This window comes from Trichomycterus rosablanca, chromosome 12 (genome assembly GCF_030014385.1).
Source record: "Trichomycterus rosablanca isolate fTriRos1 chromosome 12, fTriRos1.hap1, whole genome shotgun sequence".
Taxonomy (NCBI): domain Eukaryota; kingdom Metazoa; phylum Chordata; class Actinopteri; order Siluriformes; family Trichomycteridae; genus Trichomycterus; species Trichomycterus rosablanca.
Window position 1 is genome coordinate 26,703,211 of NC_085999.1, and position 12,675 is coordinate 26,715,885.

Here is a 12,675-nt window from a genome sequence, read left to right on the forward strand (position 1 = left end):
TATCCCGCTGCGCCGCCTGGGCGCACCGGTTTAAGTTTTTAATGTCAAACACAGTCATGGACAATTTTGTATCTTCAATTCACCTCACTTGCATGTCTTTGGACTGCGGGAGGAAACCAGAGCTCCCGGAGGAAATCCACACAGACACGTGAGAACATGCAGACTTCACACAGAAAGGACCCGGACCACTCCACCTGGGAATCGAACCCAGGACCTTCTTGCTGTGAAGCAACAGTGTTACCCACCAAGCCAGCATGCCACCCTTATTATGAAAGACTTAACTAATATGAACTCAATGTTCAATCAGATTTAAATCAATATCATCAGAAAACGTCTGATTTTGTGAAGTCTAGCTTTGCCATACAGCCATAAGCTCAATTCCCTATTGCCTTGTCACCGTTGCAGGTCAAGGAGTGATACAGGCTAGCACACGCCTCCCAGAGAAGCAGAGAAAGCATCCAGGAGCTTGTTAACTCCGGACTGTGGCAGATTCTATAACTTCTACATTAATTTTATAATACTATACAAATTTAATTCCTATAATGGCATAAAGTTTAAGAGTTAAAACACATTGTTATTTGTAATTAATATTATTATATAATATAATTATATATAATATAATATTATTATTATTATACAATTATTAGAATTTTTTGTCTAAACTTCGAATGACTGTGACAGGCCTAGTGTCAGAACACACTGTAAAAGCCAATGCGTCAATCAAGTTAACCAGTTCCAGAACCCTCCTGAGCCTTTTCATTGACTTAGTGTGAGTGCCAATGCCAGTAGTGTGATGTGGAACTTCTCAATATATGGCATTGAATGATGGCCTCCACAGAAGTATCGTCTCTTGCTTCGAGATCATAGATTAGTAATTATACTTACCGGTCACATTCGGTTTAAAGTCCTTGTATGTACAGTTACTTGCCATTTTTATAAACTCCACCCACCTTCTAGTACAGGTGCAAAGTGGAAATGATGCCCTGATGATTCGGTGGTTTATAATTTGAATATGTAAATAAGCTTCTACTAAAGAAATACAACAATTATTGGAATAATAAGTTTCTGCACTGTTTGGTTTTAATAGCAGTTCTGAAAACATTAACCCACATTTTTTTTAACCTCCCTTTTCCTCCCAATTTAGCGTAGCCAATCCCCGACAGTATATTCGCCGGACACACACTACCTTCGATGTGGCCGCAGTCCACCAATCCCTTCTTATTCTCCCATACTTTGGTGGATTTGTGCGTGAGGTCGGCTTCATGTTCGGACAGCCACGCCCCAATCTCAGCTCTCCTCCATTTTCTGTATAGGCACCCAGGGCAACCAAGGTCCTTACACAGCAATAATAACTCCAACCCTTAGTCCGGTCTTTCCCACCCAGCAGACTTGAAGCCAGTTTTGTCTGTTGCAGGCACTAGCCAACTGTGTCTGCTAGAGGGCGCCCAGCAGTCCGGGAGCTCAGAATCTCAGCTCTAGTGTGCTAGCAGATTATCCCACTGCGCCACCTGGATGCCCACAGATTTTTTTTAATGCACCACCATCAATTTTCATCCCAATCTAGTCGAATTACCCAGTCACATTTCGCTTCCTCTCCACTGATATTGACCTCCACTTCTGACTGAGCGATGTGAGTTTCACACACGCCTCCTCCAACACGCGTGCAGTACCTGACTGCTTCTTTTCACCTGCACGAGGCGAGTTCAAACATGAATCAGCTTTGTGTACAGACAGTCACACCCCGATCCCCATCATTCCTCGACTCTGTGCAGGTGCCATCAATTAGCCAGCAGAGGTCGTAATTGCATCAGTTATGAGGAATCCCCTCCAATACCCTCCCTGAACAACAAGCCAATCATTGTTCATGTAGGCGCCCAGCCTGCCAGTAGCAGAGCTGAGATTCAAACATATGAGTTTGAGATGTCAGGTCTGGTGTGCTAGCGTGTTTTACCGCTGCGCCACCCGAACGCCTTGCACAGCTTAATTTTAATGGCGGCCTGAAAGCATCAACCGACATTTTTTTATGCACCCTCCTCCCACAATTTTCATCCCAATCTAGTCAAATCCAATTACCCAATTACATTTGGCTTCATCTCTACTGCTGTCGACCTCCACTTCCGATTGAGGAGAGCCGTGACCAACCCCCCTCTGACACTTGTGCAGTAGCCGACTGCTTCTTTTCACCTGCGGGTTCATATGAAGATCCGTATCATGCACGAAGAGTCACACACTAATCTCCATTATCCCCTGTCTCTGTGCAGGTGCCATCAATCAGCCAGCAGAGCTCATTACTGTAGCAGTTATGAAGAATCCCCATTAGCAATCCCACTTATGGATGAGCCAATCATTGTCCGTGAAGGGGCCTGACCTACTGGTAGCAGAGCTGAGATTCAAACTTAGAACTTTGAGATGTCAGCTCTGGTGTGCCAGAATATATCAGCACTGTGCCTTCCAAGTACTGAACCAACAAGTAGAAGTCATGACAATATACCAACCCCCTGACTTCACCCCAAAACACAAACCAAACAGTTTAGCGATTAGAAATCAGCACTAGAACCAGCACCAGCATCCATTTCCACTTTGCAACGTCTATAATGCCTTAGATATATTATTTCCTTGGTTTGTACAAGGTATATTTATCCAACATGAATAAACATTGTCCTAAAATAACTGATTCCTTAAAGAGATTTAAAGGTTGTGGTTCTATTGACCACAATATTGTTGTTTTGCATACTTTATTAATATATATATTTTTTAATATGTGCTAAATTAATTCTTGGAAAGTGTTAAGGTATTTCTGTTCTATGTTTTACCACCTTCAGGATTGACTGGATTGTTCTACATCACCACTGTGTACAATGTTTCCCGATGTTTCTATGATGGTCCACATTGCCACATGTTTCTACACTCACTTTTCATTTTATCAGCTCCACTTACCATATAGAAGTACTTTGTAGTTTTACAATTATTGACTGTAGTCCATCTGTTTCTCTGCATGCTTTGTTAGCCCCCTTTCAAACTGTTTTTTAATGGTCAGGACTCTCCCAAGACCACTACAGAGTAGGTATTATTTAGGTGGTGGATGATTCTCAGCACTGCAGTGACACTGACATGGTGGTGGTGTGTTAGTGTGTGTTGTGCTGGTATTAGTAGATAAGACACATCAATGCTGATGGAGTTTTCAAACACATCACTGTCACTGCTTGACTGAGAATAGTCCACCAACCAAATTATCCAGCCAACAGTGCCCCGTGGGCAGCGTCCTGTGACCACTGATGAAGGTCTAGAATTTGGCCAACTCAAACAGCAGCAATAGATGAGCGATCGTCTCTGACTTTACATTTACAAGGTGGACCAACTAGGTAGGAGTGACTAATAGAGTGGACAGTGAGTGGACACGGTATTTAAAAACTCCAGCAGCGCTGCTGTGTCTGATCCACTCATACCAGCACAACACACACTAACACACCACCATTATGTTATTGTCACTGCAGTGCTGAGAATGATCCACCACCTAAATAATACCTGCTCTGTGGTGGTCCTGACCATTGAAGAACAGGGTGAAAGCAGGTTAAAAAGGTATGTAGAGAAACAGATGGACTACAGTCAGTAATTGTAGAACTACAAAGTGCTTCTATATGGTAAGTGAAGCTGATAAAATGGACAGTGAGTGTAGAAACAAGGAGGTTTTAATGTTATGGCTGATCAGTGTATGTCTCTAAACCATCAGCAATTAAACATGTTTACATTATTAAGAAGCTTGAAACCCCAAACAGAAAAGATTTAAACATCTAATAGAGGAAACCAAGGTGGTGAATTTAGCCAGACTTGATTTGAAAACAAGCCTATTTGGTTTAGTTTCAAACACGGGATCTTTAATTCTTTTATTTAACTGAGTCTATAATTCTTTATCTCTGTCCAACACTGACAAGAATACAGACTGGTTGACTATGTTATCCCCATCCCCCATGCTACTATTCTCTCACATTTCAGCACCCTAAAATGTGTCGATCCCTTCCAAAAAATCCACCTCTGTTCCATCTTGCCAGTGGTTCTCTTCTCTTCAGAAGAACGAGGTGTCGGACGAGAACGCGCCGGCTAGACGGAAATCCTCCTTCATCAGGACGCAGAACAGGCGCTGGGGCAGGGCTTTGGAATACGGCGCTGGCCGTGGTACGCAGGTTCGCAGCAGGATCTCCCGTCCAGCTGGCGGTGGGAAATCTGGAATTCCGCCTCCCGCTCCAGTTGGCTTGCGATCTTCGGGACCTCCTCCTCGACTCGCCTCGTCTTCCAGAGGAGCCAACAGGGCGGCCTGTGTGGATTTAGAGATACTTTATTATGTTACAAGTAACTTTATATGGGATTTTTTGTAATTGAACAGTATTGGCAAAAATAAACTGTACAAATGTGTCCCATTATTTTACACTACAGTCAAACTGCAACCCAGTCTAAAGAGCCAATCAGTCGACAAGCTTTTTTTTAGAATTATAATTATCAGCCATGTAGCATCTGTTCGAAAACCTAGTGAGCTGACTTGCTGCCTACTGCGTACAGAGTATAGAGGATTCTAATAATACATCAATCTTACACCGACCAGGCATAACATTATGACCACTGACAGGTGAAGTGAATAACACTGATTGTCTCTTCATCACGGCACCTGTTAATGGGTGGGATATATTAGACAGCAAGTGAACATTTTATCCTCAAAGCTGATGTGTTAAGAGTTTGACGAGCCAAATTATGATAACTAGACGACTGGGTCAGAGCATCTCCGAAACTGCAGCTCTTGTGGGGTGTTCCTGGTCTGCAGTGGTCAGTATCTATCAAATGTGGTCAAAGAAAGGAACAATGGTAAACCAGCGACAGGGTCATGGGCGGCCAAGACTCACTGATGCACGTGGGGAGCGAAGGCTGGTCAGTGTGGTCTGATCCAACCGAGTTTTCTTCATTATCACTTGGATGGTTGGGTGTGTGTGTAGCACACCTTCAGGGATCTAGTGTAGTCAGTGCCTCAACAGATCAGGGGGACCAACACAATATTAGTAATGCCTGATCGGTGTATAAGGCAGATTATTTAGACACACTACTTAGACAGTGATTACAGCTATTACGTCACAGTTAGCCTCAGGCCATTTAAACTAATGGGCTGAAGCGACACAACCCACTAGCATGCCGGCTAACATCTCCCTCCGTGTCACTGACAGGCCCGAATTTGCAAATAAATGACACTTGTACACCTTTATACAAATTAAAAATCAATGAGAATTTATTTACATTTGAAAAGAACTCTTTGTTGCTCCGCATTTGTTCGGCCTCTTTAAAATCCTTGGCCAGAAAAGTTGTGCCGCACTGAATGATGGGATTGCCTTTACTGCTAAGGGAGCATCAGATGCTCCCTTGTTATTCAGTCAGATTATCACCTCAAAATAAGGCACCTCAGTAGGCAGCATTTTACAGCATCTAAGAATTCGAACAGCCTTCTTCACGGGAGTGTGTAGGATGACGTAAAATGCGTCTATGTAGAGAGCTCACTAGGTTTTTGGACAGATCCATAGAATGCTTACCCCGATGACTTGTTGTAACCCCAGCAAGAGCAACAGCCATTGAGATGATTAAAATATGATACATGATAAAATATGATATATGAAAAATAGGGGGGGGTACAAGTTATTTTTGCCTGCACTGTTCCAGAGATGGGGACTCACACACACACAGCAACTTTAGATTCAACTCGGACTCGTTTCAAATGACTCGGACTCAACTTATGACTCGCAAAAAAATGACTCGTATACAACAAGAGTCCCTGGCGTCAGCATGTGTTAACATTAGTTACGTGTAACAATTAAATATATACAGTATATATACATATATATATAAATACAGTGTATCACAAAAGTGAGTACACCCCTCACATTTCTGCAGATATTTACGTATATCTTTTCATGGGACAACACTGACAAAATGACACTTTGACACAATGAAAAGTAGTCTGTGTGCAGCTTATATAACAGTGTAAATTTATTCTTCCCTCAAAATAACTCAATATACAGCCATTAATGTCTAAACCACCGGCAACAAAAGTGAGTACACCCCTTAGTGAAAGTTCCTGATGTGTCAATATTTTGTGTGGCCACCATTATTTCCCAGAACTGCCTTAACTCTCCTGGGCATGGAGTTTACCAGAGCTTCACAGGTTGCCACTGGAATGCTTTTCCACTCCTCCATGACGACATCACGGAGCTGGCGGATATTCGAGACTTTGCGCTCCTCCACCTTCCGTTTGAGGATGCCCCAAAGATGTTCTATTGGGTTTAGGTCTGGAGACATGCTTGGCCAGTCCATCACCTTTACCCTCAGCCTCTTCAATAAAGCAGTGGTCGTCTTAGAGGTGTGTTTGGGGTCATTATCATGCTGGAACACTGCCCTGCGACCCAGTTTCCGCAGGGAGGGGTCATGCTCTGCTTCAGTATTTCACAGTACATATTGGAGTTCATGTGTCCCTCAATGAAATGTAACTCCCCAACACCTGCTGCACTCATGCAGCCCCAGACCATGGCATTCCCACCACCATGCTTGACTGTAGGCATGACACACTTATCTTTGTACTCCTCACCTGATTGCCGCCACACATGCTTGAGACCATCTGAACCAAACAAATTAATCTTGGTCTCATCAGACCATAGGACATGGTTCCAGTAATCCATGTCCTTTGTTGACATGTCTTCAGCAAACTGTTTGCGGGCTTTCTTGTGTAGAGACTTCAGAAGAGGCTTCCTTCTGGGGTGACAGCCATGCAGACCAATTTGATGTAGTGTGCGGCGTATGGTCTGAGCACTGACAGGCTGACCCCCCACCTTTTCAATCTCTGCAGCAATGCTGACAGCACTCCTGCGCCTATCTTTCAAAGACAGCAGTTGGATGTGACGCTGAGCACGTGCACTCAGCTTCTTTGGACGACCAACGCGAGGTCTGTTCTGAGTGGACCCTGCTCTTTTAAAACGCTGGATGATTTTGGCCACTGTGCTGCAGCTCAGTTTCAGGGTGTTGGCAATCTTCTTGTAGCCTTGGCCATCTTCATGTAGCGCAACAATTCGTCTTTTAAGATCCTCAGAGTTCTTTGCCATGAGGTGCCATGTTGGAACTTTCAGTGACCAGTATGAGAGAGTGTGAGAGCTGTACTACTAAATTGAACACACCTGCTCCCTATGCACACCTGAGACCTAGTAACACTAACGAGTCACATGACATTTTGGAGGGAAAATGACAAGCAGTGCTCAATTTGGACATTTAGCGGTGTAGTCTCTTAGGGGTGTACTCACTTTTGTTGCCGGTGGTTTAGACATTAATGGCTGTATATTGAGTTATTTTGAGGGAAGAATAAATTTACACTGTTATATAAGCTGCACACAGACTACTTTTCATTGTGTCAAAGTGTCATTTTGTCAGTGTTGTCCCATGAAAAGATATACTTAAATATCTGCAGAAATGTGAGGGGTATACTCACTTTTGTGATACACTGTATATATATATATACACATATATACATATATAAAGACTCGTGACTTGACTCGGACTCTAGCCTAAAGACCCGTGACTTGACTCGGACTCTAGCCTAAAGACTTGTGACTTGACTCGGACTCTAGTCTAAAGACTCGTGACTTGACTCGGACTCTAGTCTAAAGACTCGTGACTTGATTCAGACTCTAGCCTAAAGACTCGTGACTTGAATCGGACTCTAGTCTAAAGACTCGTGACTTGACTCGGACTCGTATTTTGTGACTTGTGAACATCTCTGCACTGTTCACATGTTTAAGCAAGCCCACTTTAAATCAGTGAGCGATGTTCTACACAGCTGGAATCTAACACGAGCTAAAAACATGATCTATTTGGACTCTGGTAACTAGGACGTTCGTACTTTTTAATGGAGAAATGAATTGTACTAATTAGCAATCTGATCCTACGAAGAAGGGGTTGCACAAAGGGTGCCCTGTAAAAACTGCAGTGAAAAACGGGACATCTACACTGAAAGCAAGACTGCAGATCTGCACGACTACACAGGAAACTAAGAGAAAGTGCAACAGAAAGCACAGGGGTCAAACCACAAACTTCACTTTTGCTCTAATGATCCAGCTCTAGGAGCAAGTTGAAAGAAAAAGAAGCTGTGGACAAGACTGACCTCCACGTCCGTCAGAAAACCCTTAATAAGACAGCGCCAGAGAAGATGAATGAAAGGGCGGCAAAGAGACGAGTAATTAATGCTGGACGGAGGGTGGGTCAAAAAACCAAACAACTGTGAACAAGCGGCGCTTTGCACTGATGCACCATTATATCTCACATGTTACACAAACCGAACTTAATTACCTAGTAAACTTTAATTAAAAAGTCTGTACTGCTATAAAATAGGCTGGGCACGAGTGACCTAACTACCAAACTAACTACGTAGTCAAGGGGTCCTCAGCCCTAATTTTTTTAGGCCAGTGATCCACTTACAGTGGGGCCAAAAAGTATTTAGTCAGAAACTGATTGTGTAAGTTCTCCTACTTAGAAAGATGAGAGAGGTCTGTAATTTTCATCATAGGTACACTTCAACGATGAGAGACAAAATGAGGGGAAAAAAATCCAGGAAATCACATTGTAGGATTTTTAAAGAATTTATTTGTAAATTATGGTGGAAAATAAGTATTTGGTCAATAACAAAAGTTCAACTCAATACTTTGTAACATAACCTTTGTTGCCAATGACAGAGGTCAAACGTTTCCTGTAAGTCTTCACCAGGTTTGCACACACTGTAGCTGGTATTTTGGCCCATTCCTCCATGCAGATCTCCACTAGAGCAGTGATGTTTTGGGGCTGTCGCTGGGCAACACGGACTCCACAAATTTTCTATGGGGTTGAGGTCTGGAGACTGGCTAGGCCACTCCAGGACCTTGAAATGCTTTTTACGGAGCCACTCCTTCGTTGCCCGAGTGTGTTTGGGATCATTGTCATGCTGGAAGACCCAGCCACGTTCCATCTTCAATGCTCTCACTGATGGAAGGAGGTTTTGGCTTAAAATCTCACGATACATGGCTCCGTTCATTCTTCCCTTAACACGGATCAGTCGTCCTGTCCCCTTTGCAGAAAAACAGCCACAAAGCATGATGTTTCCACCCCCATGCTTCACAGTAGGTATGGTGTTCTTGGGTTTTTCTTCTTCCTCCAAACACGACGAGTTGAGTTTTTACCAAAAAGTTCCATTTTGGTTTCATCTGACCACATTATATTTTCCCAATCCTCTTCTGAATCATCCATATGCTCTCTGGCAAACATCAGACGGGCCTGGACATGTACTGGCTTAAGCAGGGGGACACACCTGGCACTGCAGGATTTGAGTCCCTCTCGGCGTAGTGTGTATACTGATGGTAGCCTTTGTTACTTTGGTCCCAGCTCTCTGCAGGTCATTCATCAGGTCCCTCTGTGTAGTTCTGGGATTTTTGCTCACCGTTCTCATGATCATTTTGACCCCACGGGATGAGATCTTGACCCCAAGGGAGATTATCAATGGTCTTGTATGTCTTCCATTTTCTTACAATTGTTCCCACAGTTGATTTATTCACACCAACCTGCTTGCCTATTGTAGATTTACTCTTCCCAGGCTGGTGCAGGTCTACAATTTTCTTCCTGGTGTCCTTCGACAGCTCTTTGGTCTTGGCCATGGTTGAGTTTGGAGTCTGACTGTTTGAGGCTGTGGACAGGTGTCTTTTATACAGATAACAAGGTCAAACAGGTGCCATTAATACAGGTAACGAGTGGAGGACAGAAGAGCTTCTTAAAGAAGAAGTTACAGGTCTGTGAGAGCCAGAAATCTTGCTTGTTTGTTATTGACCAAATACTTATTTTCCACCATAATTTACAAATAAATTCTTTAAAAATCCTACAATGTGATTTCCTGGATTTTTTTTTCTCATTTTGTCTCTCATAGTTGAAGTGTACCTATGATGAAAATTACAGACCTCTCTCATCTTTCTAAGTAGGAGAACTTGCACAATCAGTGGCTGACTAAATACTTTTTGACCCCACTGTAAAAGGTTTATGCATTTTCTCCCCTTTTTCTCCTGACTTTAGCGTATCCAATTACACAACTGCATTATGCTTCATCTCTACTGATGCTGATCTCCATCCTGGTTGAGAAAAGCCGAGACTAACACACGCCCCCTCCAACACGTGTGCAGTAGCCGACTGCATTTTTTCACATGCACGAGGCGAGTTCATATGAGTTCAAATATTCATAAGGGAGTGTGTGCGTCCTTGGGCTCCATTGGGGGCCCAATCAGCGGATTGGCTACAATAAATTGGGAGAAAAAGGGGGGAAAATGCATACAAAATTTGCTAAATGCTGGTGACCTGGCTGATTGAGGAAGGTTAGTACACACCCTCTCCTCAATGTGTGATGCTGCCAGTTGCACCTTTACATACACCGACCAGGCATAACATTATGCTAAGGATTTGAACTTTACAAGGGGCAAATTATGATGGCTAGACGACTGGATCAGAGTCAAGGAACAGTGGAAAACCGGCGAAAGGGTAATGGGCGGCCAAGGCTCATTGATGCACGTGGGGAGTAAAGGCTGGCCCGTGTGGTCCGATTGAACAGATGAGCTACTGTAGCTCACATTGCTGAAGAAGTTAATGCTGGTTCTGATAGAAAGGTGTCAGAATACACAGTGCATCACAGTTGCAGGGCTGTTCTGGCAGCAAAAGGGGAACCAACCCAGTAATAGGAAGGTCGTCATAATGTTATGCCTGATCGGTGTAAGCAATTGACAGATTCTCAGACAGACATTAGAAGAATCGAAGTGAATCTCCAGACTGCCTGGCAGTGCCAGACTGCCTGGCAGTGGTGGGCTGGCACGTTACATTTACAAAATTACACAAAATGCTTAAATCACTAGTTGAGAGGAGGAAAAAAATAATTGGCGAGCCATGACGGTGGACTGAAAATCAAGCTGGGAGAAGGAGGACGAGGAAGTGAGAAGATATTGCTAGTGGTTACCTCATCAGTGGAATCAGCCATCTTGGCAAGATGCATTAAGAGAGAAAAAAATTATGAATGAAGGGAAAAAATGAACAACACTCAACATAGATCCGTGTTCATTTTTCTAAGAACACTATGTAAATAAAAGCAGGTTTTGGCAGACAGGCTTAAATTTTATGCATTTTATTATAACCCCAAATCAGAAAAAGTTGGGACAGTATGGACAATACAAATAAAATAAAAATACAGTGTCCCTTACATTTACTTTGACTTTTATTTGATTGCAGACAGTTTGAACTAGAGATATTTCATGTTTTGTCTGCTCAACTTCATTTCATTTGTTAATAAACATTCATTCCTGCATTTCAGGCCTGCAACACATTCCAAAAAAGTTGGGAGAGGGGCAATTTAGGGCTTGTAATGAGGTGAAAAAACTAAATAATGATGTGATGTCAACAGGTGATTGTAATCATGGTTTGGTACAAAAGCAGCATCCAGGAAAGGTTCAGTCTTTGATGAGCAAAGATGATCAGAGGATCTCCAGTTTGTCAACAGATGTGTGAGAAAATGATTGAAATGTTTAAAAACAATGTACCTCAAAGAAAGATTGGAAGGGATTTGCATATTTCTCCCTCTACAGTGCATAATATCATTAAACAATTCAAGGAATCGGAAGGAATTTCAGTGTGTAAAGGCCAAGGATGCAAGCTTAAGCTGAACGCCCGTGATCTTCGATCCCTCAGACGGCACTGCATCAAGAACCGCCACTCAACAATAGCTGATATAACCACATGGGTGAGGGATTACTTCGGCAAACTTTTGTCAAGCACTACAATACAGAGTTACATGCACAAATGCCACTTAAAACTTTACTGTGCAAAAAAGAAGCCTTATGTTAACCATGTCCAGAAGCGGCGTCGACTTCTCTGGGCTCTGAGGCATCTAGGATGGACAATCACACAGTGGAAACGTGTATTGTGGTCAGATGAATCAGCATTCCAGGTCTTTTTTGGAAAAAAAATTGGACGCCGTGTGCTCTAGACCAAAGACGAAAAGAACCATCCAGACTGTTATCAGCAAGTCCAAAAGCCAGGAACTGTGGTGGTATGGGGCTGTGTCAGTGCCCTTGGCAAAAGTAATTTACACTTTGTGATGGCAGCATTAATGCAGAAAAGTACATTGAGATCTTAGAGCAACATTTGCTGCCTTCAAGTCGTCATCTTTTCCAGGGACGTCCATGCATTTTTCAACAAGACAATGCAAAACCACATGCTGCACACATTACAAAGGCATGGTTGCGGAAAAAGAGGGTACGGGTCCTCATTGTACGGGTACAACGAAGACCCCGTACTGTTGCACATCTTAAGACGTGTTTGTAGGAAGAATGGGACAAAATAAAAGCTGAAACACTAAATCACTTGGTCTCCTCAGCGCCAAAACGTCTTTTAAGTGTGGTGAAAAGAAATAGCAACATTACAAAGTGGTAAATGCTTTACTGTCCCAATTTTTTTTGGAATGTGTTGCAGGCCTGAAATGCAAGAATGGATGTTTATTAATAAATGAAATGAAGTTGAGCAGATAAAACATGAAATATCTCATTTGCATTTTCCATACTGTCCCAATTTTTTCTGATTTGGGGTTCTTCACAGCAAACACTC

The 12,675-nt window shown here is 42.9% G+C and overlaps 1 protein-coding gene across 1 annotated transcript in view; it reads right to left on the reverse strand.

Annotated features, from left to right (window-relative positions):
* Nucleotides 1–3,869: 3,869 nt before the first annotated feature.
* rab3gap1 (RAB3 GTPase activating protein subunit 1) overlaps nt 3,870–12,675 on the reverse strand; it is a 99,940-nt gene continuing 91,134 nt past the window's right edge. The window contains exon 24 of the mRNA XM_063005602.1: nt 3,870–4,312. Coding sequence (XP_062861672.1) covers nt 4,064–4,312 — 249 coding nt within the window. The 3' untranslated portion in view covers nt 3,870–4,063. The remainder of the gene's footprint in view (nt 4,313–12,675) is intronic.